Here is a 23,185-nt window from a genome sequence, read left to right as displayed (position 1 = left end):
GGCGTTAGAGACAAAATCAACGACCTAGTATCTAAGTAGTAGGTCGAATCATAGCTGGGTAATATACAACGAAGGGTAAATTGATAACTGGTGTTTCAGTAATGAGTACCTCCTGGTGATAAGCATGATAATGGTGTGGTAGCTTCACACCATTTCGTCAAACGGCTGAATCTCCATTGTTCTCTCCCAAACGGTACCCCGTGATCCTTGCCGATGACCTATATATACTGCCCTTTTTCTATTATACTTAGGGCCCGAGGAAAGTAATCAAAACATGGTTATTTCAGAACGTCCCCAACTCTCTAGTCAAAAATGTTGTCGCCAAGAATCGTCAGAGACATGCCCCAAAGGTAAGTAGACCCTAATCAGCTACTTTTACGAGATATTGATTACGCTGGCCTATAGTCTTTCCAATTATGCAAAAATGAGAAACATAGCGGCGACCGTGCCTAAAAGCCAACCATGGAGGGCGTTCTGGCCACTGAAAAAGGACGACTATACAACCGAACAGCAGCAAAATATGCCTTGGCTTACCTGGAAACCCGACCCAAACAACCCTGAAAATAAGCCGTGGAGAAAATGGATGTTAGCTGAACAGTCTACTGTTGTTCGACGGGGCTCGTCCTAGCCGACATTCCGAAGCTGCCCGTACGAGAAAGGTCGCAACCCCCTTACCCGCGACCAAAGCCCTCTGATAAAAGAACACAAGCGATTTAAAAAGATTTTCCGGGGGGGGACTCTATTATCTTTATAATGTAAGGTTCCTGGGTTTTGAATACCGCTAGCAACGATTCGCGGTATGACGCTCGATAAATACATGGTTCACTAGTTCAGTAGCCCTACAAATGCATATCTTACCTTCTTGTTGTGAGGCAGGGGAAGCATATCTATGTGTTTAGTCTCTCCAGTTTCGTCACGCGCACCCACACCCATTCATGCGAGGGATAGGGGGTATTATAGGGGCCTATCAAATTATCGAATAGAATATTCCTTAAGATGAGGCTCTAGCTACGGGTTGAAATACTCGGAAGAATTAATACCAAAAGTGAAGAGATAATTATCTTTCTCTGCCTGTAGCTGTCTGCGGATTGTGTAGCAATAGCACTTCTAAGCTGCAGTACAACGCCAAGCTCCCTCTCTAATCCCGTATCTTCAGCCCCAATATGCAGTAACAATATCATGGGACGTAGTCTATAGGTATGTAAAGAAACCCCTCGAAATTACACAACTGCAGCCCGACTTCCTGTATAGCAAAGGGTAAATTCTCTTAGCCTTAAAGGCTGTACTAAAGCATACCTAGGTACGGAAGGCAGCGGTGATAGACTTCGTCTTACCCAGGATCTATTGACGGTTCACTTCCACGAATATACAACGTTCTAATTAAAATTAATAAGACTTGTCACATACCAAAATGCGCAAATGATTCGCCGTTTACTCTCTAAGAAACCAAACAGATACACGATTACCGACGCTACAAATGCTGTAATCATTGAGACACCAGCGAATACTACGGATGTATCCGGTGCGGGTTCTCTTTGGCAAACCGCATTGCGGCAACATGTATCACGCCTACCTTTGGAAGATCAGCTAGCAATTACGTCGACTGACGGAAGCAGTATCATCAACCAGCATAGTTTAGGAAAGATATTCGAGCCGATACGGACCAAGTACTCCCAGTCTTTTTTCTTTAAGTGTTTACACGCGGTCAACCCTATCGTGAACCACATGCGGTCATTTGCAGTTGTAGTAGATGTGTTGACACAGACAAGTCCTAACCCAACTTCACTCATTTGGGGTGCCATAAGACTCCTCCTTGAGGTTTGTCCTGAGTCAAACCCGCACAACGATGAACATAATTTTAAAGTTATGGCACATATTTCCTCTCGATCTTTTCAGATTGTTAATGACATAAGCCGAATGCTTGTTGAGTTATCATCAACTTTGCCATTATTCGAACAATGGCTAAGATTGTTCCCTACGGCACATTTTGCCGAGCTTTCAGATGCTATAACCCAAACATTTCTTGGGTATTTATCATTCCTTGTTGATGCTATACTTTATTTCCGTAGATCGGCTTTCTGTAGGTAATCACTGACCATATCATACTCAATGCATCCATGCAAGCTGTCGGGTTAAGCGGCTAATATATCACAGTGAACACCCTACACATGACCGTTTCCTCGTCGCTAAAGGAGAAATTTCAGGGCTATGAGCAAGCCATTAAAGCAACGACTGAACGCGTTGTACTTGAACTTCATACCGCAAGCTCCAAAGCCGCTGAACGCCGCCATCGAGAGCTTCGCGATATATTAACATCCTCCGCGAACTCGCCGCCATACACCGAGGTGGAACCAAAGCTTCCATATTATTTCCTACAAAATGTTTTGAGGAATGATCGGTTCTTCGGTCGCCAATCCACTCTCGATGAAGTGACAGATACTCTCACCCCAGGATCAAATCGCACTCGATCCATCGCAATCATCGGCCTTGGTGGTATTGGTAAAACTCAAGTGGCCATTGAATACGTATATCGCAATATAGGAAGATATAAAATCATTATATGGCTCCATGCGGATTCAGGGGAGAGCTTGGAGGGCCAATTTACGAGCATCGCTAGGAGCGTTGGGTTTGCCACAACCAATGATAATGCGAACTATTGCCGAGATGCCGTGCTTCACTGGCTCCGGCACACACGTACGTCCTCACCGCCATCGCCGACTAAATCACACGTTCTAATAATAGTCATAGCAGTTGAATGGTTACTTGTGTTTGATGCTGCTGACAATGCGTCCATGATAGCCCCTTTCTGGCCTGCTGCATCACACGGATGCATTTTAGTTACCAGTCGAGGCCTCCAAGCCAAATGCGAGGATTTGATCAGCAGATGGATTCAACTCGAGCCTTTTAGCCCTATAGAGGGCGACTCATTTCTTATATCTATTCTAGGGCATAGCGGGTTGTCTGATGGCGAAGAGAGGAATAACATTTCGGAGGTAGCAAAAATCTTTGATGGGCTCCCGCTAGGCCTGAAAGTCGTCGGCTCTTTTATGAAAAGCAAAAGAATCACAGCCAAGAAATTCCTCACATTGTACGCCGGGAGGCTTACAGAACTTGAACGATCAAGCCCGCTAGAGAGCATCTGGGATATATCACTTGAATCAATTTCATCTGAAGCAGCGGCTTGTTTGGATGTTCTAGTACTCTTCGACGGGGATGCCATTCCAGTGGAAATCCTTTTCAAGGGAAAGCTCTTGCCTCCAGAAAAAGAAATTGAGCTTCACGATGCTATCGAAAGCCTCTCGCAGAATTCCTTGATCACAGTCGCCGACTCTTTCGACTATATATCTATTCAAAAATACTTCCAGGATTCGATGATACGCAGAATACGGATGCAGAGAGACCGTTATATGACAGCATTTTCCATTGCTGTTGACAGTCTCTGCAAGATTCTGCCCCCCATCTCAAAGGCATACATAGGCCGCAATCCAAAGAATTGGCCCGCTTTCGAAAAGTTCATGCCTCATCTCCAATCCCTAACGAAGAATATTCCACCAGATCTACCACAAGAAGCATCTGGACTAGGGGTTGATCTACTTTGCCGCTTTGGATCGTAAGTCGATGAAAATCGTAGTTTAAATACTATGTTAACGCAGCCTAGATTTTTCTATGAAACCGGACAATACCATCTAGGATTCGAAAACATTCAATTGTCTATCCAGATAGCTACCAACGCGTCAAATATCGACCCAAGGACCCTAGCTTATGCGCATTATATATACGGGTATTTGAATCTCGAGTCAAACAAGCCATCCATTAGCGAGAAGAGCCTTTCTGATGCGCTTGGACTTCTCGGCGATGCATTGGGAAATAACCAATTAGAGATCCGCGATCGCCTCTTCCTTATTGCGATACGATCTTTGCTAGGGAATTCCTTGACTGGCCAGGGGAAATTCTGCGAGGCTGAGGAAACCCTGAAACTGGCAATAGAGCTATCTGAAGCAGGCGGTGAAGAAACATCAGGGAGTCTCGGTACGCTGTATTCCAATCTGGGCTCTTGCCTCTTGTGGAAAGGAGACTTGGAATCTGCCGAAGCGGTTCTGCACAGATCACTGCTTAAACATCGAAGGGGTCTAAATTGTAACCTGTATGCGCTGGGAAATGTATACCTCCGTCTTCATAGACTTGAAGAGGCATACCAAATGCACATTGAGGCTCTAGAAAGTTTCTCCAGGGACTTTGGTCACCGCCACCACGCAACGGCGGATGCGTGCCATAAAGTGGGATCTATCCTAGCACTAGATGAATTTCCGAAAAAGGATATGGTTGAATCGGAGTAAGTAGCAACCCCGAAAGAACGCCCCCTCCAGCAGATTTCTAACAAAATATTAGGAGATATCTCCGCAAGGCCTTGGAAATATACGAGTGTTCGATGAATGAAGGTTGTCTTGATATGGGCGCTTCGATAGCCCGTACACGTTGGAAACTGGCTTCGATACTGAAACTAGTCCAAGGTTCAGACCACGAAGAGATCCAACGCCTAGAGCAAATGTCGACAACTTACGTCGTCGAAACATTGAAGTTGAACCCTCCAGCAGACTCGCATGAGATGGAAGGTTTCTATGACAGCTTGGTGTTCTTCTGGAGTCGATAGTGGTATGAAGGTTTAGACAGGAGAGGGGAGTTCTAGGAGCGTCATTGGACCTTTCCTTACCTAAAATTTCTTATTAACGTTTCCTTACTTGGATCTCTATGCTATCTATGTATCAGTTATACACGGACGATGGCGTTTCGCACACGACGACTAGTCAAGTCACTCTTTAGCAAATGTAGGATTTCCACTTCTCAATACTATTTTTCATAGAAAATCCTTATTCTATTCCAGCTAGTAAACGTATTAAGCCCGGAACCGGTAGTTTCTCACACCCACATGGGACGTAGAGCGGTTGAATGTTAGGTACCGAGTGAGGACATCGCTCGCTACCTACGTCGTCTTCTTCTCCCAACGGTTGTATTTGGCGGGTCTTCAGATTCAGGTAGAGGCGAGTTCATCGCAACAAAATCATAAGGCCTACTGTTCACCGGCGAACCATATTCCGCTCTATAAGCAATCCTCCACTAGGAAAATAGAATTAACAGTTGTTCTTTTTCAAATACTCTAGCTGCTCAAGAATACTCGCTCCGGATTCATGAAGCTTTGTAGTAAACGAATAATGTCCCGATGTATGGTAAAAATAAGGCTAGGTTTGGTACTCACTCGTATTAGATCTATTGGTTCGATGCATCTGCCCATCGCAAACCTGTAAGTGAGAGGTTTCTTAACTTTGTCTGGCCCTCGTGTAAGGATGCTTGGACCTATGCCTAAATCGGTGTATTGGTGTCTAGGCTCCCCGGGTACGTCGAAGAATACGACTTGAAGCCCTTCACGAAGGTCTTCCAGATGATAGGACGTTATTGGGCTATCTGGGCTGGCCATGTATGCGAATAGACGCTTATATGTCCCGAATATGAGGTTGATATTTCTAAGTGTTACTGATGGGGCTTGAATGGTCTGAATAAAATCTAATATATAGTCTTGGGATATTTCAAGTCCGCGTAGAGTGCACTCCTTGAGTCGCATAGAGCGCTCATTCAAACAATCCCCCAGAAGAAGCCTGCGATTTGGGCGAGGAATGGCATGGTTCCGGATATTATACCAATGTAAGTTGAGACTTTCTAATTTTGGCATGAGACGAGATACTGCGAAAATATCCTGGGGTATGAGTAGGTCCCCGACTCGGGCGTTGGTCCGATAGTATAATAGAGGGTTATCCCTTTCGGTTTCGTCTGTCCGGATCTCGTATGGCAACGATAAGCTGAGCGATAATTTCTTTAAGGTCCCGAAGAGATCCGTGTAAGGAAACCCTTCAGCAAAGGACATGAAAACATCGGATGCCAAGCTACAGCCTTGAATTCCGTCAAAGATGTCTAGGTGTTCAAGTATGGGTAGCTGTGTTTCGTCAAGGGCCTCCATAACGATGGTAAAAGTACGTTGCGCCGCGCTCCAAATTGGTCCCCATGAAATAAATTCATCCGGCTCAACAAGCATCTTATCCGGACCCTCCGAACCGACAGCGACACGAAGATGTAGGGAGGTAAGACCGCCCTTTGGCGAGTACTGTTTTAAATTGCGAAATATCTTAATTAGGAGACTCAATTCTTCGCTGGAATCATATCCGAGTGTGTTGGAATAGAGCGCGATGCCGGTGACGGTACAATGTTCAAATAGACAACCGTGGGAGCCCAGACTAGTCATCTGTAGTACCTCTTGTAATATGCTCTTTTCTAATTTTATGTTTTTATGGCTGATCGAGGCCGGTAAGGTCCATTCTGTAGGTTGCTTAGAAGTTTTATCCTTTCTATTGGGACTCATTGGAAGCACCGAGTCCATGATTTTGGTAATTGAAGAATGTCTCAGACCAGGACTCCAGGGGTTCCAAGATGATGCTGCCACAATGGAAACGTAGTTGGTCGGGATCTATGCTGAAAATCCGGTCCGGGATGAAAAAGAGATGAATTCTTGAATAAACAGGTGTGATTGATTGTTTGTGTAGAAGTAGGCCGTGGTACTTGACCTACACAACAGAAAGATGTCAGACTAAGTACCGACCGTGCAGGCATGTGCGGGTGGAACTGTACGTAGTCGCACCAATTAGCAGCACAGTGTGATACAGTATATACTGTGAAGGTTCGCACTACTGACATTTAGTGTAATGTTTCTCGGGATTTACGCAGTTCATAACCTTAGAAAGCTTAGTAATACCGGACGTAAATGTATGGCGTAGTGGGTCTTTATAATTTTTAGTGTTCGTTCACCATTGTGGATCCCTTGACTGTAGCTATTCCCAGCATAATTTCCACACAACGAACAATTCAAATAGGAGAGCATAGCACCAACAAATTCATACATAATATGCATAACATACAAAAACTATTAGTATCAAACGATACGGCAGTTTGCTTTGGGTACCCTAAAAAGGGGCTCAGGGGTAGTAATTACATAAGCAGATCTCGGCTAGTTATCGATAGATAAGTGTGTTCATTACGTAAACATAGGCTAACCTCGGCGCTGACGTAACTAAGAATTTCTCAGTTTCCACACAATTGAAGCTTTACAACTCTTGATATTTGTTCTTCGTGGTTGTGATCGAGGCGAACAGTCCCAGCACCACCGACGCTCCAATGCACCTTACCACTGGACTGCGCCTCGCGCGCATCCATCCTTCCATTCGAAGCCATGGACCTTGGCCATATACCCTTACACCTCTCATCTCAGCGATTCCCAACCCTCCAAAGAGATTAGGACCAAGTTCAAGTCTACATCTGCGACGACTCGCCTCGACTTCAACAACATCACAGTCGCAACCCAAAAATGGCGACGCAACCCCTATACATTGGCCGCCGAAATCTGCCGCCGAGCTTATATCCTCGACCACGCGCATAACCTCTCCCCTTCCTCCTTCATCACTCCTAAACCCACCCGCCAGCACACGCCCACCACCCCTCGACCTCCCAACGCGGGACCCCAACACCTCACTCTTCCGCTACCTCTACCACCTCGGCAAAGCGTATATGACATTCTACAAAGCCGGCCTCTACGCCATAATCATAAACCGACGCCTCCTATCCCAAGCCTCATCCACCGCACCCCCTCAAATCCCCGGGTCCACGACATTCCCCTCACGTTCCGACATCCTCCTCCGGTCCCGCGTCCGCCACGACCTCTCGCGCCTCCCAATATTCGGCCTCCTAATGCTTATATGCGGAGAATTCACACCCCTAATCGTCATCATATTCCCGCGCCTCACACCCTTAACATGTCGAATCCCCAAACAAACCGACGCCCTACGCCTTCAATCTGAAACCCGCCGTGAAAAGAGTTTCCGCGCGTTAAAGTACCACGTACAATCTACCACCTCCGCGTCGCAGATAAACCCGGATATCGCGAATGGACATATATGTCGCAGTCTAGGCCTAACGACTTCGTTCTGGGATAGGATTGGCATGGATGGACCGTTCGCAACGGGATTAGCGCGACGCGCTGTACACCGTATCGCGGTGGATGATGCGATGATTCGCGAAGGCGGGGGTGTGGATGTGTTAGTTGATGAGGAAGTAGTGCTAGCATGCGAGGATCGGGGGATAAAGGTGCGGGATCTGTCAGTGGACGATTTAAGAAAGCGCCTGGAGGTGTGGTTACAGAGGACGGCTCCTGATAGCGAAGTCACTTCGAAGGAGGCAGCGCAGAAAGAAGCGGAGGGTAAAGTTACAATGGCGTTACTTGAACCGGATGAGAAGGAGTGAAGGTTAGGTGCTAACTTCACGCCTTATATATGTATATGATATAGAAAGTGTACGATACGGATCACGTTGGAAGGGATAAAACGGTTCAGACAAAACTTGGCTCACTAAAAAGCAATGTATAGTATAAGAAATGAGTACATGCCAGAATTATCATTATGATCACCTGTCTATACCATCAAGCTCATTCATTTCAACCCTTTCTCGTGGTCAACGATGCAACTATACATCAAGCTCAAAAGAGCAAAGCAACATTGATCATCATGTCCTTATACGTACAGAGAGTATGGACTTTAAAGTCCCAATGCCAATTCACCTCTCTAACCATGCAAAAGCCGTGGGATCAAATGAATCTCCGTGTCTCCGTGCCGCCATGCTGCCGTCCTATCATGCATCCATCCATAAATACAGATTACCACCTGGATAGTAATTTACTGTCGGTATCGTGCCAATTGGGAAATAATGTTATCAACATACTGCGAATTTTCACCGCCCGAAGGACCAGGCACACCATTTGCGGGTACGGGTGGGTAACCCATGTTGGGCGGCAGGTTATGCGCCGCGGGACCAGAAAAATTACCTCCCATTTGACCGGTGTAAACAGGATTCATATCTGGGGCTCTCCCAGCCGGTTGAGGAGTGTAGCCGCGGGGAGCACCTTGTTGGCCATTTATGGTGCCTAGAATTCTTTGTATGGTGGAATCGTCTAAAGAGCCACCAGCACTGGCAGTTGGGGCTGGAGGGATAACAGCACTGGGGTAAGGCTGGGCTGAGTGAGAAGGGGGTAGATATGCGGGTTGGGGTGGGGGATGGTATTGCGCAGGCGGGTACTGTGTACCATACGGATGTTGGGGTTGAGGTGGAACTTGGGGCTTGACGCGGGTTAGGACAAGTCGTGCTGCTGTGACTGGATCCAGGTCTTGATATTGGTCATATTGAACGCTGCCACGTCCACCCGAGCGATTAAACACCTGAAGCGAGATAGTGCCAGTGCGTTGTGCTTTTAAGTCGAGTTCAACTACCGCGTGGACACCTTCTACTACTTGGCGCTGAATGATAGCATCTCGAGGAAACTGGGGGTATGGATGGTAAAGGGGCATGTGCTGCACCTTTAATTGTAAGTCGAGAAAAGCGCGCTCTGTCCAGGCGATGAAGTTATCCTCAACACGCTCTCGTAATATGAACTGAACATCAGGAACCTCTGCTCCATATCGTCGAGGGATATCAAGGTCGGCTTCGGAGGGATGGCGGCGATACGGACTAGGACTACGGCGTCTGTAATGGCCCGAATCCCGCCTCCCATAACCGGGAGAACGAGAACGGCCGCGGGAACTATAGTCATCGTAGTAGTCACGGCCACCATCGTAAGAAGACTGCTGATGATGGCTTGCTCTTCTAGGAGACGGTTGTCGGCTAGGGCGATAATCATCACGCCGACCGCGTGTACCCTCATGACGATCATTGTCTCTTTTGTTCCTGTTCCCACGTTTGTCTCCCTCTCCCTCCTTCTTTTGGGTGCGGGAAAATTCGAGATCTGCAGGGCGTTAAGAGTTTGGTATCTTTCTAGAATTGAGCTGGAGTACTCACGAATTCTACGTCCTCGAACATCCAAGCCCTGGAGATGGTCCATTGCCGCTTGACCTTCGGCCTTATTATGATACTGCACGAAACCATAGGCTTGCTTCAGGGATATTTGTGCTAAGCGACCATACTTCGAAAACAGATCGAATACCTCTTTCTTAGAGACCCTATCGCTGGATAGGTTTCCTAGGGAATGGTTAGCGGGAGAGATATATAAGAGCCATACGTGAACATGCCAATAAATAACCTTGATCCTTCAGGAAAGCGGTCCCACTTAGCCTCTGATACATATCGACGTTCTTCTTGGAGGAAAGTTTCCCATCGCTGTAGGGGCTGTTGGTCAATGATTTGTGGTTGCGTGCCTGGAGCAGCAGCATAAGCAGGATCAAATTGTGCTACCGGGAATGGATGGGTTGGCAAGGCATTAAGAGGATATGCCGCTGGCGGAGGTGGATGGCTATTATGGGCATCCGGGATCGTTCCCGGGGCTCCGGCAAGGTGGTTGCCCGGGGGCGGAGGAAGGAGAGAAGACATGGTAGCAGAGGTATTGGAATACGTGGGCTGATACTGAGTGTGGGCAATGTCCTCTGACTGCACGTACGCTGAAGAAGGTTGTTGTGGAACAGGTGGTCTAGGTGGCAACAACACTTCTTGAGTGGGGATTGGGTTGGCAATTGCAGCCGTGGGCGCATTTCCTATAATTTTGTCCACGAGGCTTTGGATGTCAACTTCGTTGCTAGTAGTACTAGGCAGGTGGTCATTACTCTCAGTGGGTGCCGTCGTAGCAGCCTGGGACACGTCGGTATTGTTCGTCGACGATGTGATCCCAGTCTGAGATTGTGGGCGCGGGTCTATTTGGGGGTTTGCAGATGAATGGTCACTAGCAGAATCGACGCCATCAGAGTTGTCTGCAAATGATTCAGATGAATCGGAATTAATGGCTGAGATGTTCGTCTTGATTACATCCTGGTTGGCGTTTTCTCTACCATCTCCGCCCAAGGCTGCACTATCATTCTTAACAATAGCCCCGTCATCCTCGTCATCTGGTTGAAGGTCGTCAAGATCGTCAATATCATCAGCATTCTCAGTGTTGTTGGTAGAGATGGCATTTTGGGTGCCATAAGTCTCATGCTGACTGTCCGTGGTAGGAGCACCATTCTGTCTTGGTGGTTCGACCTGCTCTCCGGCCGTTGCAGGTACTGTGGGGTCCTGACTGACACCGTTGGAGAGCGACATGGTGTAGAGCGAATCAGCCTGATCTTGGAGAGCAGGCACTACTACTGGTGAAGACAGGTGAAGGGGCGCCGGAGATATTGGAGTTAAGTTGGCAGTCGCCAGAACTTCCGGGGACTTGTCGGTCATTCAGGTTGCATGGGGCGATACAATTTAGATGGGATTTCCTTCTCTGAAAGAATGGTATGGTAGTTGGTGACCCTTGTAATATGGTCGAAAATCGGTTGAACTAACTGGTGGAAATAGTCCGAGGGATCCTAGGAGAATCTATGTTGGAAATTGATGTCTGGTCCATCCGAAAGGAACAAATTATCAAAGTTGGGGAGAATCCACGATTGCCTAATAAAGAGGCAATAGAATTTCAAATACTAGAGAGGATGATGAGAGAAAGAGATGGGAAGGCTGTAGAGGGAAAATGAATCACTGATGTGAGTTGTGTGTATACACAATTACAACAGTAAGACACTTATGTGAAGAATAAAGAAGTGAGAGTAGCGGGAACTTGTCTATTCGAACTTGACTTCGGATATGAGCATGAACTGTTGGTCTGTTCGGCACTGGGCTGTATTTCTGTATTTCTGTATTCGCGGTGCTGTGACGTCAATAGGGATGTCAATAATGGAATTGCGACCGGTCGCGTCACGGTAATTGTATTTGAACTCGGCCAAGAAGGAGGAAAAGGATTGAATATTACAGATTAAAAGAATTGGAGAATTGAGAATCAATGGAGGGTACACAAGTTGTATGGGAGGGTCAACAAGTGTGTTGAGGCTTTGCAAACAGACAAGGCTGGCGGCTTATGACAAAGAAGTGTTAAGGACGGGAAACGGGAAATTTTCTAAGAAGGAATTGTCCTGTAGCAAACCGTAGAATACCAACCTTTAGGCAGGTTCGTTTGGTACAGTACTTACGTGATTGGGTTAGCTCAGTACTAGCTAGGGTCCGTGCGTTAATACACTTTAGTATCGACAACTGGAAATTGCTTTCGGTGTTGGAATCTGCGACGGACTATCAGCGAATACGATAACGATAAAGGCAACGATAAAGCTAACGATAAAGATAACGATAACGAATTCAACATTTCTTAGATGTCAAGAACCATCTCATCATCGACGAATTAAATATTCTATAGGACAGCGACATTTTACAATTAAGACTATAGCATCTATATTTTGATATACAGTCATTGGGGACTGTATAATATCACGTATGCCATGATTGAATAGCCCGGTTAACAAGAGAAAAAAGGGGCATATCATGCTTCGCACCATTTCCACTACTTCAAGATTGTTCTTCACACCCAGGTGTCTGATTAAACCACTATGGCTTACACGATCTATGCAGCATCAGCCATACGATGCCTCCTTTGATCAAGAAGAGCTTGCAGAAGCTAGAGAATGGCATACTTCGTTTAATAGGAGTCAATTACCCAAAGGTTATACAAATTACTCCAGATCAAGCGGACCAGGGGGACAACATGTTAATAAGTACGTGTTGTCACCATATATCTTCCAATAATAGACAAGACTAATCGAATATATAGAACCGAGACCAAGGCGACAACAGTATGGCCTGTTAAGGAACTATCTAAAAGTTTGCCAAAGCTCGTATTCGCAGCACTGAGATCCTCTAGATACTATTCTAAAGGGAATGATAGTATCTCAATTCAATGCCAGACCCAACGAAGCCGATCGGCAAATGAAAATGAGAATCATCTCAAATTAGCAGAGGAGATTGAAAAAATCTATAAGGAGAATGTTCCTGGGGTGTCTAGCCAGGAGAAAGCTAAGAAGCATGAAGCCTTGTATGTATTCCTCTATACCTTGTATATCTCACTTACATCCCATCAGATGTATCTGGTTATAGGCGGATCTAACGAGAATCTAGAAGAAAAAAAGCGTACGAAGCCCGAGCGAATTTGAAGAAGTATAAAAGTTCGAAGAAGTCGGAACGGAGAGGAAATACGCATGATTCCTAGAATAAGTAATACAGATATACCCCTCCTTGAATCAATCATTTTTGGAACCCTAGTATTATTAAAACCTTCGCCTGCCGTAGACAAATAGATAATTATGTATCGACGTTAGATCGACTATTAATATCAATGAAGGCCATCCCAAAGGAAAAGGGGGCTACTTTGGTACTTCAACCAATCCTGGTTCTTTGGTAAGTGTAGGACATACCTAGATAACTGTGCAATCTTCAGTAGAATAGGTGCTTCATATAACGAGGAACAAATGGTGTAACTTGATGAATTGCCTCAAATAATAAGGAGGGTCGCACAGGATCATATATGTATACCGGTGTCGGGTTTGTGATGCTGTACATAATTTGTATAATTTCCCCCGCTATCACGGGCTTTCTTTCTTTCTACAGTTCTGCCTCCCCGAACGGATGACTAAGAAAAAGTGAATGAGGGGCACAGGAGAAGGTGGAGTGGGTAGCTGAATACGGTCGCGGTTGCGGCTCATCTTTTCCGTTTGATCGTCTCAGCTTCCTTAACTCTGTTTTTTTCGCCGAACGTGAAATTTAATACTCCAACTTTAAAGAAATACCAATATTCAATTTTATACCCTTGACAACTTCTTCATCCCTATCAAAGTCAAAAGGTTTATATATTAAACCCTCACTTGTCATCCGTAGTACGACTCCCTTCCCCGCAAGGCTTTAACTATTATAGATACCCGTGCGCTATACCCGATCATTCAATCGCTTCCGATCTACCCATCTCTTCCCCCTTTCGACTACCTTTCCTCGTATCGTTGACACTTAAGAAACATCCTCTTCTTATTCGAAAGCCCAAACTGTCCATTCGGTATTCGATAAAAATAAAACTCTTGGATTATAAGCTGTTGGAAGCATGTGGGAATGATCTATAAATAAACGACAAACTACCACCCCCTGATCAAGATCTACATAGGGAATATCGAATCCCTCCATTTTCTGCTTACGGGGGTGGACTTCCCTCGACCAAGACCAGATTGCTGACATTTGCGCAACGTCCTACGTCGCTCGAGATTCTTTACCGTCTAATCACCCTGCCATAGCCACTTCGGTCGCTAAAAGTTCCTGATCTTGGTATCTGTTTTGACCGCAATGGCAACCACAGTAGGACTAGCCAGCAATGGCTCCCCGCGCCCGGGTCCTCAAATACAACCATGTCGATACAAAGTAGGAAAGACGTTAGGAGCAGGTTCATATTCCGTCGTGAAAGAATGTGTCCATATTGACACGGGTCGTTATTATGCTGCTAAGGTGATTAACAAGAGGTTGATGGCCGGTCGAGAACATATGGTTCGTACTACTCTATCCTGATCGTACTCAGTATCCTCTCTCTATCTACAAGTCGCATATGTGACTAACTACGAATTTGTTAAATTAGGTACGGAATGAAATCGCCGTCCTCAAAAAGGTCTCGATGGGCCATCAAAATATCCTAACCCTAGTCGACTATTTCGAGACCATGAACAATCTCTACCTTGTAACCGACCTTGCGCTAGGAGGTGAACTCTTCGACCGAATCTGCCGTAAAGGGTCATACTACGAGTCCGACGCTGCTGATCTAATTCGCGCAACTCTTTCCGCTGTAGCCTACTTGCACGACCATGGCATTGTACATCGCGATCTTAAACCCGAGAACCTGCTCTTCCGTACACCTGAAGACAACGCCGACCTTCTTATTGCCGACTTCGGATTGTCGCGCATCATGGATGAGGAGCAATTCCACGTCCTAACAACCACCTGCGGTACTCCTGGATATATGGCACCTGAAATTTTCAAGAAGACGGGACATGGGAAGCCAGTTGATATATGGGCCATGGGCGTAATCACGTATTTCCTATTATGTGGCTATACCCCATTTGACCGTGATACCGACTTTGAGGAGATGCAGGCCATTCTCAATGCCGACTACAGCTTCCAACCGGCCGAATACTGGCGTGGTGTTAGCGACCATGCCAAAGAATTCATCAGCCGATGTTTGACGGTCGACCCGAACAAGCGCATGACTGCTCACGAAGCCCTATCACATCCGTTCGTTGCTGACTACAGCTTGGGCGGTGACGACAACAGGGGCCAGAACCTGCTTCCAACAGTCAAGAAGAACTTCAATGCGCGAAAGACGTTACATGCTGCCATCGACACAGTTCGTGCTATCAACAAACTCCGAGAAGGTCAACAAGCTCATCTTATGGACGGCTCCCGGTCAGCAGAACCCGGTCGCGGTGCACCACCGTTGGGCAAGGCCGAGGCAACAAAAGCAGACTCTGGCTACGCAAGCACGGCTAACGGAGACGTGGAGATGGGCGGGATGAACCCAACCTCTGGGGTACCTGCAAGTCTTAGGCCAGGCGTAGCTGCGAACAGGGTCGTTGAAACATCAAAAGGACTGTGGAGTGCTAGCCAACCACGGAGGTAAACCAGGCCCATCGCATGCGGGCGGTTGGGGCGACATGGTTATTAAGACGAAGTGAGGGATGAAATTATTTAGAATGCATCTGCGAAGGCGAGCGAATAAGGATCATTTCATTATGGGCATGAGACGAGAAGACAGGACATATTCTCCTTTTTATTGTTATTATTCTGATGATGAGACGGGATTACGGTACATAATCACACACATGAGCGGGAACGGAGGGAGCAGAGTAGCATTCGCATTTATTGGATTGGGGGCCAATGAAGTCTCATCACGAGTGATCGTGGATAACATACTATCAAAGTATGGGTGCAGTGATGATGGAGGGTTATTCTAATTAAGATAGCCTGATTCGATCAATGTGGAAAATGAACGATTCGATACGATGAAGTCATCCCTTACACTACATGATAAGTTACGCTGTCTCTGTGTTTCCTTTTTCTTGAGACATTGAATCAGTTCGGTACCTACCCGACCTAATGTAGTGTGATGTGAGTTGTAAGAATAGATATTGTACATACAAGTTTTTATGACGACGTTGGTTAGACGAGCGAGCGAACACGAAATTCCCTGGCGAGTTGTTAGGTTAGTTCGAGCTGAGCTTCCACGACCTTATTCATAGGCGGAACTATCCGATTCAATGGAATTGTCATGTGGTCAAGATGTCATACACCCACTGTAAGTCATGTATGTCTCCAGACTCGATAGATTACCCCTTATGGGTACCTACTTAACTATTCTATCTACCCGTCTGAGTAATGATGATAACTGTCCGGGGCTAACTAGTGTCAGCCCGGATAGGATCCGACGAGCGAACAGGCGCGGATAGCTTAGGAATCAAATCACAAGGCACACATAAAAGAGAAGGGGAACTTTGTTCGGTGCGGTGAAGATACCGAGCTTGCATTTTGCATGCTTCATGCATTGTGCTGTCCTGTGCTACGACGTCGATTATGTAGGTTGCTCACCTGAGTAATGCTCTTACATGGTATGGTACGGCGAGATGTTGTCGTGTACCTAGACTTCATGAGTCGCTAGATACATTAGGTAGCTAGGTAGCTCGACAAGTAGCTATATTATATGTACGTAGTCGAGCTAAGCGTCGAGTACATGGTAAAAACATACGTTCTGGTACATTGATCTGCGAGATAGGCGAATGGCATTTCTTTTGGCCGAGTATCTGCCTTTTAGTCTGGTGGTTTACCATGTCTCCGGCGGTCAAACAAGCCTTTTTCAACCTACCTTACAGCCTGGGTACATACATGATACATATGTAGCTAGGTAGATGGGGTTATAATCGAGATGATCGAAGTCGTCTTTGGGCGTGGGGTGAGATTGGTTGATTCGGTATGTATGTCTACCAGCCTCGCTTTTTCTCACTTTTTCCATCTCTTCCTCTTTCTACCCCTCGAGCTCCGGATGGTAAGGCATTAAAGAGAAGTGAACTATTGTATTTTTTTTCTCTCTTTTCTTTTAGCTAGAGAATGCCTCGGTCTGCAGCTTCAGATATCCATATATGGACAAACGTCATATCCACTATAGCAGTGACACTATAGTGGTGTAAATGATGAAGACTAGCAAGGTGGATTTTCATAGCACTAGCGAGGAAAATTAAATTGAAAAAAGAAATAAAAAAGCATTTAGAAGTGCCGAGGCATACCCTGTCATGTACAGTACTTCCTGTGTTTCAAACACCAGATAAGTGGCCGCGGATAGGTATCAGTTGGATCTTCCTTTTGCATGTTGCTCGCTCGCTACAAGTATACGGAGGAGTTGGAAGAGATACTTGTGGGAATAAGGAACATAATGGCATAAAATACACCTACCTTATTCATAAATATTGCATTAATCATGTATAACTCACATCCGACGCCCCGTGGGATGACGGGATACATGAGATACATGAGGTACCGTTTATATAAGCAGAAGTCATCAAGATTTCCCGTGTAACACCGCATCTACTACATTTCGGGTTTGACTTAGATCCCGTCCTTCTCAGACATTATTTCCCATGTGTCCGTCCGGGTCGCCGCGAAAACCCGTCAGGTGCCCGCATGTGAAAATACCTCCCCAATGCACATCCACATTGGAAATTGGCTGTCGCGTGATCGAATTTACATAACTGGCAAATGAAAAGAGGAAAAAAAAAGTTCTCGATAAAGGTGCTCCATAGATTTGGCTGGGCAGGGCGGTAAGTTATCAAAGTGCGTGGGCCGGTAATTCGCGGGGAGAGTAGTATTTTCTTATAACAATTCTGGGCAGATCTTCACATGGTGCCACTTTATTACTTTATCGCTCCATCGTCGTAAGTACCTCTTCTCTTTTTTTGGTTTATGTGTTTATGTCTACTACGGGAAATAAAAAGAGATAATAGAGTCGAGACTCAGACAGATTGTGTTTTAAAAAGCCGCTCCATTTTTCGATATGTTGTATTGTTCATGTCCGTAAATCCGTAGATTGTATAAAAGATAGGTGCGACAGGTGGCTAGTTAAGGCCGAATGCCGTGGCAGCCGTGGCCAGAATAATCTTAATTCTCTAGTAAGGCAACAACCAAGCCGTATTAGGCGACACTTATTCTTTTCATGTTCATTGTAAATTTCGCTTATTGGTTGGTCCGTTCGTTTAGTTCGCCTAAGGCTTCCCGCAGGTACCAAAATTGTCGGAGGATCGGTCAATCAACGGAAACCGAAGATAAAAAATGTGGAGCTCGCGGCTTGTATCCACTTTCTATCCAATTTCTGATTTTTCTTTTCCCTTCCCTCTCTTCATAATCGTTTTTTTCTTTGCGCACGCGATCTCGCTACCCGTAGCGTTTCATAACTATTCGCCCCCATGCCGACCTCGATCCTTCTTTTCCCTCCCTTACTTAGATACTTGTTAAGTTAGACGCAAAGAGAGATATGCATATCAAATCCATCCATACTACTACATTTGATTGATGTTGTAGAAGAGGAATGAACAAACACACGATCCATTGCTACATACAGAATGCAGACGTATATGATGGATATTGTATAAGTTATTACAATATTATCCTCACGTGTCCATTCTCCATTCCGGTTATTAATATGTATTTTATATACGTAGGTATATGTACATAATGGACATGGGTAACAATCGATGATACGTACGCGTAAGAGGGATGTGACGAGCGGCTCTTTAATTCTCAAAATGGGTTATATAGTGGAGTTATACCCAGTAGCAACGCAAAGACAAGAGGGCAACCAACCGCCAAGATCTTAAGACCCTGTTCATAACCTACCATTGCCAAGAGGACGGTTGCATCTCAGTCGTCGCACAAGCGCGCCAATGTATTTATACAAGGGGTAGTGTACCGTATTCTTTTCGCATTCGCACATCGTATGCATCGTATCGTATCGCATTAATCGGTATCGTACAGTACCTTTTTCTTGTTCAAGGTTGTATAAGATTATGCACGTGTTCACTAAATAAGCATAAGCTGCCGCCCGGTGCCGCCCTCTTCCGGACAATCCGGCTTCTGTTCTAGCGCTGATATTTTGATTTCAAACCGCTAGCTTCGAGAGATTTCTTTAGATTTTTCATTGTCCGTGTGTCCTGTTTGCGCTTTTAATGAAGTCCAGACCGGTGCGATATAATATGATATGGGCTGAATATAGTGTGGCTGATGAACATCTAGATATGTAGGTATGTTGCGTATATACCCTCAAGGCTAGGTACACACAGCATATAGAAGCATGTATCATCTATCCGGTTCTCAGAGCACCGAGCAAAAAGCAGTTCGCGAGCTGATGATAGATAAGTTTTATGTCAGCATCTACATCTCGGCAAGACGTGACACCAGAACTCCGTAATGAAGAATGACAAAATGAAAAATTGAATTTTCACCTGCTGATACCCAATAAGTCCGATGTTGACATGGGAACAGCGGACAACAACTGATTTAGGCATCGTGACGATTCCCGATGGTCTGGTGCTTTGGAAATTTGTGTTCCATAAAATCTATTATATCATTCCGCGCTTTACTCACAACGGATAGATGGTAATGAAAAGGGATCTTGGCATCATTATTAGCGGTTTAAGGGAAATACACTACAAATGACAATGTTACAAACATGTATTCTACTTTGTACATGCGATGGTGATACATGGGTACAGAATTATTATAGTAATCCATCCTTTAAAGGATGCATAGGCCTGAGTAACAATCTTTAAGGTTGTGTTTGTTTTTGAGGCAGAGGCAGAGGCCAACAGTCCGGGGCCACAATCTTACACCTTGTTACCCGTTCAAGGTTTCAAAATGGATATACGATGCGATCCACGAGATCACAGCCAACACAGCCCGAAAGCTGAGAACTCATAGAGCCCCCAAGCCAAGCTGAGTGATGTTAGGCTGATATGTTAGGTTGCCCTGCCTCTATTCGTATCTCGCGATCGACATTTTACTCCGGATAGCTCCAAGAATTATTTATACCAATTGTATGGAGGGAATGCAACGGGATTGATACATCCACATATGCAGATGAGTAACAAATAGAAGATATACACAACAGTGAAGTGTACATAAAGGCTGTAGATGCTTGGGTACCTCGGTACAGATACCATTAACAAAATTCATGATATTTCGCGCGCAAAAAAGACCCCCGGGCTTATCTCCGCCAACGCATCCTAGGCAATCTAGGTGTTTTGAAGCGGGAATGTGGCGTATTCGGGTGCAAGCGCTAAGAAAGCAAGAAATGTCTTCCAATCCCGGATCGTTTTCGAATTTAAGGTTACGGTAAGGCGCTTCACTGTCACAGCTCACCGGGCTTATAAACCACTAAAATTGTTAACTCTACCTACAACTTTTTCTGCATGTATGCACTTTAAAATCGGTGTATGCCCAAGTGTAATGTGTACTTAATTTATTAATACTGTATGTACAATGAACTCATTCGTGCACCCCCATCAACATTGAAACCCCTAATTCGCCTCGTGCCTTTCCCACCATTGAACGATATGCACAACGTCGTTGGTAGTAGTGTCGTGTGATAGATGTACTGTACTGTACAATGCACCATTGCCAAGTCGTACTCTACTGTCGTAAAATATAAAATACCAATCGAGACACGATCGGTGCAAGTACAGTACCGACTGTTGCACAAAGTCGGGTTTGGCCCCCCCGCTTAGATAGATGTACCGGGTCCGTTAAGTCATGGGCTAATCCCTGCTGATGTACCTTAAGACCCATACAATCCATTACTCATAATCCACTCTTAGCAGATACTTAGGGTATCCTTGCCAGTCCGTGGCCCCACCCATAAAATCCATGACTTTCTGCAGAGAGACAAATTTACCAATCAGCCAAGCTAGTCCAAGCTTTCTTCTCCTACCAAGTACGCCGCTAAGGATCCCTGTCGCCGTTATATCCGGAGGGAAACTTGAGTTGTAATGTACATATTGTACCTCGACATTACTACATACGGCTAATTCTGTACGTTTTACTGCTATTCTAGTGCTAATAGGTACATCTACATGACCAAGCACGAGCAACAAAGCGCCGGGTCGGTCGGTCGGTTTCCTTTATTATATTAAATATCATGTACCTCCATCTCCTCTTCCATTTCTCTCCCGCATTCCGATCGCACGATTGTGGAATTACGTCCCATATGTGATTTCTTCGTGACAAGCTTTGCCCGGCGACGATAACCTCTAATACCTCTCTTTCCTCTGCTTCCTCGTCTGGCGACCTGGGAGGACAATCTTTAACTTGTCCATCCATCCCAGCAGGCATTGCGTTCACCAGCCCACTCTTGTCTTTGGTTACTTTTGGTGGCTTGTGACACTTTGGTGATTTGGTAACCTGGTGGACTTGGTACGACAACAACATCGCCGACGACCGAATTTGGTATTGTGTATACAATCTAGCTACGGAAAGGAAAGGACAGGCCAAACAAAAAAAGAAAGAAAAAACGTGGTTTTGGTATTACAAAAGAGGAGATCCGATGCAGCAAACCAACATCGTCGTCGAAACGGAAACACAAATCCCATTGGGATGGCGTGAGAGGTTGAGTCCGTCCAAGCTTAACTCCATACCGGGCCGATACAATTTACCACGAATGTTCAGCCGATCCTCAAAATCCACGAAGACGACGCCGAAACAAATGCGCGAACCCATGACCACAAAGAGTATTGCGGCTTTGCAAACCTCTTTCAAAATCACAGACTCGTTCCAGCAGTTAAGAACAAGAAAGTGGAGTGTATTCGATGTACAATATGTCGTTCTGGCCGGTTTAACATTAACCTCAATATGGATCATTGAGCCTTCTGCGCCTTTTATAAAGACGGCCGCCGCCTTGGGATATCTTTCACTCCTTCTCATGCCCGCCACAAGACAATTCTTTCTCCCGTCCTGGCCAATATGGACTTATTTACTATATTTCTTTTCCAGCCGGTAAGTTTTTGTCCCACACCCCCAATAGGTTTCTTGGGAGACTTGGTCATCCCTTCGAAGCAAGGGAGATCTTCAAATTGGCTCGGTTAGCTAACATGCGATTTAGATTTATTCCCTTTGACATTCGGCCAGGTATCTTCGTAAAAGTCTTACCAGCCTTAGAAGATATTTTATACGGAACGAACTTTTCCGAAATATTCTCATCATGGAATCATCCCGTGTTGGACGTAATTGCTTGGTTTCCATGTAAGAATACCCCGATATTAAGTGATGAGATGCCTCGTGTGAATTTACTCCGTTATTTAAATGAGGATATATGGATGAAAACGACATCTAAAATTTAATCTTACCATGAATTATGGAAGCTAACTTACAATTCAAGATGGTCTCGGTCACTTTGGACTTCCTGCTATCTGCTCTGCAATAATGTTTATCTTTGCTGCTCCCGGAACGGTTCCAATGTTCGCTAAGAGCTTTGGATGGATGAGCGCCCTCGGCGTTACGATTCAGCTTTTGTTCCCCTGCACTCCCCCGTGGTACGAGCGGATGCACGGTCTTGAGCCCGCCAAATACGGAATGCAAGGTTCCCCGGCGGGTCTTGCACGAATTGATGCGCTTTTTGGTGTCGACATGTATACGACTAGCTTCACAACAGCACCCGTACCTTTCGGAGCTTTCCCGAGTCTTCACGCCGCCGACGCGATTCTCGAGGCTTTATTCATAAGCCATTGCTTCCCTAAATTAAAGGGCCTCTGCATATTTTACGTTACCTGGATTTGCTGGGCGACAATGTACCTAAATCACCATTACGCCGTTGATTTACTCGGAGGTGCTATAATTGCTTACACGATCTTCTTCGTGGTACGGAAATTTTGGTTACCACGACTACAAGCTGGGAAGAAATATAGATGGGAATATGAATACGTAGAAGTGGGAGACATGAAGAAGAACAAGGCATTGGATGAGGAACTTGGATACGGTCCGGTCGCGTCGGGCAAGAGGAGCATAGACTGGCAAGATGAATTCACCGTCATGGACAGTTTTATGCATTCGAGATCGTCTAGTGGGAGCTCCAGCCCTTGGTCTTCACGAAGCGATAGGAGTAACAGAAGGGATGATTGATTACATAGAGAAGACTACACGGATCTTATGATACCACGATATTACTAATATTAGAAATAAGATAAATTTAATAAAGCCAAAGAAA

The 23,185-nt window shown here is 45.5% G+C and overlaps 9 protein-coding genes across 9 annotated transcripts; 6 read left to right on the top strand and 3 right to left on the bottom strand.

Annotated features, from left to right (window-relative positions):
* Positions 1-264: 264 nt before the first annotated feature.
* Positions 265-1,373, top strand: F4822DRAFT_414492 (uncharacterized protein). Its single transcript, XM_051459153.1, has one exon. The coding sequence runs from the start codon at positions 425-427 to the stop codon at positions 626-628; it is 204 nt and encodes a 67-aa protein (XP_051311705.1). The 5' UTR covers positions 265-424; the 3' UTR covers positions 629-1,373.
* A 46-nt stretch (positions 1,374-1,419) lies between these two features.
* On the top strand, positions 1,420-4,857 carry F4822DRAFT_445757 (uncharacterized protein; the record flags this gene model as incomplete). Its single annotated transcript, XM_051463424.1, has 5 exons — positions 1,420-2,080; positions 2,155-2,694; positions 2,749-3,610; positions 3,659-4,333; positions 4,390-4,857. 5 exons carry the CDS (start codon positions 1,420-1,422, stop codon positions 4,649-4,651), a joined length of 3,000 nt encoding a protein of 999 aa, XP_051311704.1. The 3' UTR covers positions 4,652-4,857.
* Positions 4,833-6,715, bottom strand: F4822DRAFT_414485 (uncharacterized protein). Its single transcript, XM_051459152.1, has 2 exons — positions 5,255-6,715; positions 4,833-5,115 (listed from the first exon to the last, which is right to left on the bottom strand). Exons 1-2 carry the CDS (start codon positions 6,425-6,427, stop codon positions 4,978-4,980), a joined length of 1,311 nt encoding a protein of 436 aa, XP_051311703.1. The 5' UTR covers positions 6,428-6,715; the 3' UTR covers positions 4,833-4,977.
* F4822DRAFT_414484 (uncharacterized protein) lies at positions 6,693-8,454 on the top strand. Its single transcript, XM_051459151.1, has 3 exons — positions 6,693-6,731; positions 6,780-7,069; positions 7,120-8,454. Exon 3 carries the CDS (start codon positions 7,219-7,221, stop codon positions 8,338-8,340), a length of 1,122 nt encoding a protein of 373 aa, XP_051311702.1. The 5' UTR covers positions 6,693-6,731; positions 6,780-7,069; positions 7,120-7,218; the 3' UTR covers positions 8,341-8,454.
* Positions 8,455-8,514: 60 nt separating this feature from the next.
* F4822DRAFT_357747 (uncharacterized protein) lies at positions 8,515-11,622 on the bottom strand. Its single transcript, XM_051456065.1, has 4 exons — positions 10,155-11,622; positions 9,925-10,104; positions 8,617-9,871; positions 8,515-8,536 (listed from the first exon to the last, which is right to left on the bottom strand). The coding sequence occupies exons 1-3, from the start codon at positions 11,278-11,280 to the stop codon at positions 8,769-8,771; spliced, it is 2,409 nt and encodes an 802-aa protein (XP_051311701.1). The 5' UTR covers positions 11,281-11,622; the 3' UTR covers positions 8,515-8,536; positions 8,617-8,768.
* A 624-nt stretch (positions 11,623-12,246) lies between these two features.
* On the top strand, positions 12,247-13,466 carry F4822DRAFT_414478 (uncharacterized protein). Its single transcript, XM_051459150.1, has 3 exons — positions 12,247-12,638; positions 12,695-12,955; positions 13,039-13,466. Exons 1-3 carry the CDS (start codon positions 12,409-12,411, stop codon positions 13,127-13,129), a joined length of 582 nt encoding a protein of 193 aa, XP_051311700.1. The 5' UTR covers positions 12,247-12,408; the 3' UTR covers positions 13,130-13,466.
* Positions 13,467-13,935: 469 nt separating this feature from the next.
* F4822DRAFT_357700 (calcium/calmodulin-dependent protein kinase type I) lies at positions 13,936-15,733 on the top strand. The gene is made up of 2 exons (XM_051456064.1): positions 13,936-14,445; positions 14,534-15,733. The coding sequence occupies exons 1-2, from the start codon at positions 14,248-14,250 to the stop codon at positions 15,566-15,568; spliced, it is 1,233 nt and encodes a 410-aa protein (XP_051311699.1). The 5' UTR covers positions 13,936-14,247; the 3' UTR covers positions 15,569-15,733.
* A 966-nt stretch (positions 15,734-16,699) lies between these two features.
* Positions 16,700-18,123, bottom strand: F4822DRAFT_414475 (uncharacterized protein). The gene has a single exon (XM_051459149.1). It carries the CDS (start codon positions 17,521-17,523, stop codon positions 17,320-17,322), a length of 204 nt encoding a protein of 67 aa, XP_051311698.1. The 5' UTR covers positions 17,524-18,123; the 3' UTR covers positions 16,700-17,319.
* A 3,406-nt stretch (positions 18,124-21,529) lies between these two features.
* On the top strand, positions 21,530-23,100 carry F4822DRAFT_432783 (PAP2-domain-containing protein; the record flags this gene model as incomplete). Its single annotated transcript, XM_051461711.1, has 3 exons — positions 21,530-21,978; positions 22,085-22,224; positions 22,361-23,100. 3 exons carry the CDS (start codon positions 21,530-21,532, stop codon positions 23,098-23,100), a joined length of 1,329 nt encoding a protein of 442 aa, XP_051311697.1.
* Between the last annotated feature and the right edge of the window lie 85 nt (positions 23,101-23,185).

Source organism: Hypoxylon trugodes (assembly GCF_022578975.1).
Source record: "Hypoxylon trugodes strain CBS 135444 unplaced genomic scaffold F4822scaffold_8, whole genome shotgun sequence".
Taxonomy (NCBI): Eukaryota; Fungi; Ascomycota; class Sordariomycetes; order Xylariales; family Hypoxylaceae; genus Hypoxylon; species Hypoxylon trugodes.
Note: the sequence above shows the minus strand (reverse complement) of the source record. Positions and strands in the feature narration are given on the sequence as shown.